The 7,714-nt window shown below is 42.4% G+C and overlaps 1 protein-coding gene across 16 annotated transcripts; it reads right to left on the bottom strand.

The window, feature by feature from the left end:
• Positions 1–247: 247 nt before the first annotated feature.
• Positions 248–6,634, bottom strand: LOC124682076. Of its 16 annotated transcripts, none has more exons than XM_047216836.1 (11): positions 6,232–6,634; positions 5,996–6,056; positions 5,468–5,779; positions 4,559–4,965; positions 3,885–4,146; positions 3,536–3,803; positions 3,294–3,446; positions 2,279–2,353; positions 2,026–2,132; positions 1,892–1,903; positions 248–541 (listed from the first exon to the last, which is right to left on the bottom strand). In XM_047216836.1, the coding sequence occupies exons 5-11, from the start codon at positions 3,949–3,951 to the stop codon at positions 387–389; spliced, it is 837 nt and encodes a 278-aa protein (XP_047072792.1). In that variant the 5' UTR covers positions 3,952–4,146; positions 4,559–4,965; positions 5,468–5,779; positions 5,996–6,056; positions 6,232–6,634; the 3' UTR covers positions 248–386. The 16 variants fall into 16 exon arrangements, 15 of the variants coding, with proteins under 15 accessions (XP_047072792.1, XP_047072798.1, XP_047072786.1 ...); XM_047216842.1 differs by having other exon boundaries at positions 5,468–5,539; XM_047216830.1 differs by having other exon boundaries at positions 5,468–5,539; positions 5,629–6,634.
• Positions 6,635–7,714: the final 1,080 nt, after the last annotated feature.

Below are 7,714 nucleotides of genomic sequence, written 5' to 3'. Positions count from 1 at the left end.
CTGCCTTCAACAAGCGTTTTTGTTGTAGTCATCCGACCATTTGACCTAACACACCTAGGATTTTGGGGCACCAAGGGTACATCCCCTGCTTTTTGCAATGGCAAATGGCTGATAGAACGCTAGGGTGTATGCAAACCATTGGTAGCAAAGGTTCACATAGATAAGTAGTTTGGAAAACTATTATATAATACAAAGAATATATCAAAATAATTGTCACACACAGAAACGGCAATAGTAGTCTTAGATCGACATTTAAGTCAACAAAGATGTTTAAGTGAGAATCATTCTGTACTCAAGGAAGCATTTGCACTCAATCAACGGTGAGTAATCAATTGGCATGGGCAAGAAGTCCAATACTAAATATTGCCCTAATAAAGTAGTTAATTTTATAACAAAAACAAGAAATAATAATTGGAAACTGAGTGCTCCATCTTGCAGCTGGACTGGGCAGATGTTCCATGCAAGCTCAGCTGTAGCAGCCACCCGCTTCTTGTGATGAGCACCGAAGAGAAGGGACATGCGTAACAGACTGCCAAGATAACTGCAATATAAAAACAAATATCATTTTGCATTACCTAGAAAAATTCTAAATCAAGACATACTGAAAATGGATTCATTTTGGACAAACTATATTAGAAACCATCGTAGCATAAATACCATAGTATCAAAACGAAAGTAAAAATTGTAGTTGGCAGTCTGGTTTTTCACCGCCTTGACAAATTTAGGGGCTCATCTTTCACACTAATAAACATTTTGTAAAACACTTTGTATTAAGCTCAAGATCATTGTAAACCAAAGAAATTGTAGTCTAGTTTAGGCCAAATCATTGTAAAGCAAGACATGATAGAGAAATAATGATTCTATATGCATGTCCATATAATTTATCGAATAATTGATTAATCAACATATTTCTTATGTGTATGATATGCTAGCTGATAAGAATGAAACACAACCACTGCTTATGTACATCATCTTCAGTCTTTTGCTGAACAACTTTGCACAACTTGATAATACTTGCTCCATGTTCTAAGACAATTGACCAATACATACACATTATTTAAATATCATCAGGTTTACTAACAAAATACTTCTCTTTCCAATTTATTCACCAAAGTACATAAGAAAAGTTACAAATAATTGGCCATCATGTAGCAATGTAACCCACGATCCAAATGTTTACGCGCTATTAACGGTATAAGAATCATGCGCACATTGGCTTAACACATGGATGTGTTTTGTACAAAGATAAATTAAATAGCAGTATAATAAAGATTGAAAAAAGAATGATCCTAGTTAAAATTTAGTTCAGACTGGTGGCTTGCCTATTTTTCTGGACTAACTCAGCATGTTTGGACTCTGGACTCTGAGCATGATCAATCACTGGGAATCATTCAACCAGAAGGATGTACAAAGCCGAGATCTACAAAGAAATAAATAAAGGATTGGAGAATTATAAACATGCTAGTGAACTCAGAAAAAAAATACTAAAGGGCCGTTATATACAAAAATAAGCTAAAAATCCCAGAAGGTTCTATCAGTAATGTCCGCAATCTTTGTACCATGCAAAATATCGTGTATGCTAGAACATGCACGTACCCAATGCTGAGAGCTCACGCACTGTGCGGGGTCTGTGGAAGGTGTTAGTGGCAAGCCTTACCCTCACGAAGTGCAACGTGAGGAGACCGCGACCCGAACCTGGGACGGCGGTGAGGCTCTACCGCTGCACCAGGCCCGCCCTTCGTATGGTAGAACATGGCATAAGAAAAAACCTAGGTGGATTTTCTTAGTCATATGTGCCTTAAAACCTGTCAATTTGATAAACACGAAAGAGCCGGACCACTTTTACAACTACATACTGCAGAATCGAGTCACCCAAACCTTGAGTACGAACCTACAATACACCCTGCGAACAAAAATGGCATTGGAATTTAAAGCAGGGAACAAAAATACTTCTCAAGCCAGCACACATGGCTGCACGTAGCAAGACACCATGATGAGATCATGGATCGGAATTTGGGAAGGTACCTTGCTGAGTGCTGGCAACGGGCCTGGCTGCGAGTACAGCAGAAATCTTAAGACAGATTTTATGCAGCCCTACAAATTGCACGGAGCAAGTTTCGAGCACACACAATCTTCCATTGGTAGGCAACAGTGCAATTTTAGAGCTCGACACATCAGGCATACTCTTGAAACGGAGATGAGTACAAAAGTATATGGAAAGCAAGCTTCAGTTCAGTAAACCAGTAAATCCACAGAATCATGAGGGAGAACAGATTACCTTTTTGGTCTTCCCCTACCCGAATAGAGCATCAAGGATACTCTAAACCTTCTCAATGATCCTGTACACCAAAGCCTGGTAATTTCAATTCGAAAGAAGATTCAAACAACCATGAATCATATATAATTTAGTACAAGAAACACCGGATAAACTTTCTTACCTCAACATGGATTAAGTATAGACAATCTAAAACTGTAGCTCAATCGTGTAAATACTACGTGCATACAAAGTAACAGAAAGCATGTCCCTTTTATTAAAGAGGTGGCAAAACACATGAACAAACTTGTGATTTCTGGCAGCTAGGTAGTATAAACAAAACATTTAATTCCAGGCTAGCACATAATAGGAGAAAACAATTACTCAAGCCTTTTTTGTGCTTCATGACCTAGCAGAAATCCTCGCGAGAAAAAAAAGAACTGAACAACCTAGCTAAAACTCACTGTTAATCAAAAGGACAGAAAGATTTTATAAAATCTTTGTTTGTGTGTATGTGGCCGAGAGATATATCAGTTTGTGCAGGTGCCAAACAACATCACAATCCTTGATGTAGGCTCAACAAATAACTCCCATGCAGAACTATAATAAGTAACACGCTACGAAGGATCATATTTGTGAAAACCCCAACCTGAAACTTGATCAAGGAACAAATCACTCGTATCATCGATGGCATGGAGAACTGAACCCATGGCTTATAATTTATTTAGACGAACTAAAAAGTTTCAGAGTATAAAACATAGCACACAATAAAAGGAAACACCTTCTGCAGCGGCACACCTCAGATCAACATATTCTTGTGCCTCTGGTTCTGGAGGAGGCGGAGCCAGGCGGCCGTGCAGGACGGTGATAGTCGGGCAAGGTCAACACATATACTGAAGCTACAATGTTGAAGTGGCGTGCAAATGTGCAGGGAAACATTGCAAATTTGTGATGGCCAATATTTCAATCAAGCAAGAACAAGGATGTGACTACAGAACCATAGCAAATGGAAATAGAGAGAGGGAGAGAGAAAGCTCACCCTGCCATCAGCAGCTTGCAGTACAACAAAGCGGACATCTTTTCCCAAGCTGCACATGAGGTCAAGAACACCACTCCGGTAGCATGTCCCGACAACTTCATTGAACGCCCTGCTCGCTGTTTCCTGGCATGACCTGGCCTCTTTTTCCGATACCTGCCCACATGTGTTCAGGAAAACAATCAATTAGCAATTAAAAATCACAGTGCTTGACTCTAAGAAACCAGAGCACTTGAGGATGCAACCAGGAGGGGGCCTCGGCGTGTAGGATGGAGTGCGACCGACGTTCCTGCTCCACCTCCCTCCTCCAGCCCTCCGCCATGGCCGATGATGATTTTCCAACAAACCCGTAGGCGCTAGCAATCAAAATAAGTATGAAACAAGAGTGCTTGAGGAAACAACCAGGAGGGGGGCTCGGTGTGTAGGATGGAGTGTGACCAACGTTCCTGCTCCACCTCCCTCCTCCAGCCCTCCACGATGGCCGATGACGATTGTCCAACAAACCCATAGGCGCTATAGTAATCGAAATAAATGTCAAGCAGGTTTCAAGGATGGCGCTGCATCATGCAGGAAACATACAAAGTCTGTTAATACCTTTTAGTTCAGCATTATCTCCATCTATGTTTAAGTATTTCCACCATCTATGGTTCATCACTCTCATCTATGGTCCACTCTTCTTGTGAATATCCTTTTAGAGAAACCTTGTTGGGACTATCTAAGATAACCGACACCAGCTTCTCTGAAATACTGTCGCAAAATCTGAACTTTTATCCCCTCTAGACTCCAGCTCTTCGATTAACTCCTATTTTGCACAAACGGCTTGTCATTTCCTCTCACTCCACAAGAGTTGCTCACTCTGAGATTGCAAAATAGGAAGACAGTAAAAATCATTCACGTTAGTGACTAAATGACAGGTTCAACAGTCTAAACCTGGGTGGTGAAAAATCATTGCATCATATCTACAATTTAATTATCAGTATTGATTCCTATATTTTCCATTAGAAAACATTTCACTACAGAAGTGATAATGGCAGTGAAACATCGGGACAGGTATAACAGAAGCCATTCCTACATGTCATGTTCAGAAGTGCCAAGCGGGGACAGGTATAAAAGAAATTTGGTGAGATCTTATAGAAAGACAATCATTTCCTACTCTTAGGACCCGCCCAAATTCATCCTGGCCTGGATCCAAGCCAACATGTCTAACTGAAGCTAGTGTAGATAATGACGATATGATAGTGAAACATGGAAAGAAAATAAATGCATACCTCCCATTCAGCTGCAGTCAACAGGATAGCTGGATCAAGCATAGTTGCGAGAACATCAACTAAAGCCACCTCAGCAACAATTGCCTTGAATAAGTCAGGCCTCATATTTAGAACAACACCCATCAACATGCCACCTGCACTTCTCCCGCTGATACAAAACGTTTCTTTACTGCTCAGCACAAGCAACTAAGTCAGTGAAAGTGTTGGTCTTCTTCAACAGCTTCCCAGCTTCATAACACTGCCAACCCATTTCACCATCTCCACGGATATGATCACATATATAAAACCCCTATCGACCAGTGAGAACCTAGATCCCCTGAATCTCGGATCTATGCATATCTGTTTGCATAAGGACTGTGCACAACAAGCATTGTTAGCACACCATACTTCTAGCTAAAACCTGAAATCTGTTAATAGTGTCGGTTATATGGCCACTTTTATGAGTTAAAAGGAAGCTGTAATGTTTATCGGTTATTCGAGCATACTTTATCAAACATATAATATCAAAAACCAGTATTATTAGATAGAAAAATTCTTTCACAGTTTAGTTTTTCCTTTCTTAGAATAAATCACTAATTGTGATAACCCATTCCCATACTAATCATTAAAAACTACAACCCATGGCTACCAACAATATATGGACAATCCCATGTTTCAGCGAGGAAACAACCCTGCAAGGGTATCAATGTGCGTATACCCCGCATAAGCTATCGACACATCGGACCCATGGAAATCGAAGCGGAAAAGAAACATAGTGCTGCATACACATCCCAAGGCTGATAGTTTTCTCAACAATACGATTAAGCATACTTGTGCAAAACTTCAATGTCCATTGAGAGGGTAAACTAAACAAAAGCACCTGAAACAAAATAACTGAAGAAAAAGTGATAACTGCAAGAAGAAATTTACCACAAGGTTTCCTTAGTTTTTGTTTTGCTTTGGCTTTGTTCGCATAGCCGGCTAGCTTGTCAAGACTGCAATCTGCACACATCAAAAGCACAAAAAATTCATAGCCAAAATTAACCCCTAGCGTCATATATGAACTAATGAGAGAACGTTAGAGTCTGTACCTCAGCTATTTGTATACAAAGGTTGAATCTGTACAAAATTGACTGTAGCAAGATATCTAAATCTAAGAATTATTATCTGATGCTTGAGTTTCAAATAATACAACACGAATATATTTTCCAATGAGTCACTCATCTATTTAGCAATAATAACCTGCACAACCAATTGACAAAACTGAGAGGCAATATATTACAGGCAAGTCATAGAAGGGAGATGTGATATAGCGGACCATGCAAGCCATTGTTGCTAAATTTCAGGAAAAGAAAATCTATTCAGTAGAATGAATATTACATGGATTAATTGTTCCACTAGCTTTTCATCAAACACCTGGCAGGCATAAAATAAATAGCAGAGTAGAATGAATATTACATGGATTAATCGTTCCACTAGCTTTTCATCAAACACCTTGCAGGCACAAAATAAATAGCAGCTGCACATACAAAGATGAGAGGGGTTAAACCCCATACGTGACAAAGATGGGTCCTGGTGGAGGGGCAAAGAATGAACGGCGGCAGGCATGGAGGCTGACTCAAACACTAAGGATTGTACGGGGAGAGAAAAATGTTAGCATAAGGGGGAAGAGGATTAGGAGAAGCCATGAGCACCTTATTTGGCCTGGGCTAGTGAGGATGAATGTGCCGACGAGGTGGCATGGCTGCACATCAACCTCTGCACGTCCGTCTCCGTGGTGGCAACGGCCCGTCCCTTTCTCTTCTACGCCACCAGCAGGACCGGCGGACGCTTTCACGAATCTTTTTGTTCTTCCACTTCCCATCTCTCTCACTAGCAGCAACGAATCAGCCAACATCTGGATGCAACTGGGGGAAAAAAGGAAGAAAACGTCAATGTTCAGCCAGAGGCAGAGAGAGAAGGGGGATCTCAGACCTGCACCATGGAAGCCCTCCTTCTGCCCCCAAAAAATAGGGTGGAGGGCGGAGCCCGGACGGCCGCCGCTCGAGCGCTTCCTCCAGGCCTCGCCTCCTCGCGACCTTCCGACGATGACGAAGCATGGCGCGGCGGCAGTGCGAGCTGCGGACTGCTCTGCATCTGCCGGCCACGAACCACGCTCCTCCCTGCGACGGCACGACGCGTCGGCACTGCGAGCGGCGAGATGGCTGGGGGCATGAGCGGCGGCCTGCCCTTCATCCCGACGATGGCGACGCGACGAGTTCATCGGGAAGATGGGGAGACGGCGGGTCAACCACGATGGGATTGGGGGAGGAGGAGAGCGACGGGATTGGGGAAGGATGAGAGACACGGGATTGGGGAGAGACGGGCGGCGGCTAGGGTTTCTCACCGTGGCTGTGTTCGTTTTATATGTCCCAGTGAAGAAAAACGGACGGCCGAGATTCGTCGCAAGGAAGATCCGATGGCTCTCGTTCGAGGATCGCTGTGAAGCCCCCTATGGGGGGCATCATATATAACTTCAGACTAGATTTAGATGTGCGCCTTGGCGCACGACCCCGTGAAATTCGTGTCGGTGCACACTTTGTATAACACTGCTTAAATTTTGGTGGAATATGATGATGCATTTCTTTAATTTTAGAAGATGAAGTCAATATGAAGTCGATATGATGATCTTAGGATAAAGCACACGAGACTAAAACCAAAGTATATACACCTCACATGCGACATTACGGAAGCGAGTAGAAGTAATATCCACACAAGGCAGAATGGTTGCACCAGGTACTAAGCGCATATTTACATGGCATCTACAAAAGAGAGGTCCATGATCGTCGGATCCTAGGGAACAAAGATAGTAGGACACAAACACAGCTACCCACGAAATGTGTCACCAAAAGACAAGACTGGTGAAAAGCAAAGCAGAGATTAGTCAAGGACTAACCCGAGGTGAAAACAAACACATGGTGATGAACATAGCCTGCAAGACTATAGAAGAACACACGCAATGCATTTCAGATACATCACTTGCTGCTGATTTAGTTTCTCTTCTTGGATGGTGGCTCCATCTGAGCCTTTTGCACCAATGGCCTGCGCCTACAAACAATCCACACATAATCTAAATTAGCAAACGATATAGAAGATGTACCAGACCGAGCTACCACAACAAAGACTATTTCAGCACTA

The sequence above is a fragment of the Lolium rigidum genome, unplaced genomic scaffold (genome assembly GCF_022539505.1).
Source record: "Lolium rigidum isolate FL_2022 unplaced genomic scaffold, APGP_CSIRO_Lrig_0.1 contig_67361_1, whole genome shotgun sequence".
Classification (NCBI taxonomy): Eukaryota; Viridiplantae; Streptophyta; class Magnoliopsida; order Poales; family Poaceae; genus Lolium; species Lolium rigidum.
This window is presented reverse-complemented; position numbering and strand designations above follow the sequence as displayed.

Excerpts from the sequence above, each read along its gene's own strand:
- LOC124682076 (XM_047216834.1), bottom strand. The coding sequence starts at position 3,951 with ATGAGAGTGATGAACCATAGATGGTGGAAATACTTAAACATAGATGGA. Across the intron at positions 3,804-3,884 it reads AGATAATGCTGAACTAAAAG|CGCCTATGGGTTTGTTGGAC; the intron begins GTATTAACAGAC and ends CGATTACTATAG. Across the intron at positions 2,133-2,278 it reads GGTAGGGGAAGACCAAAAAG|ATTGTGTGTGCTCGAAACTT; the intron begins GTAATCTGTTCT and ends TACCAATGGAAG.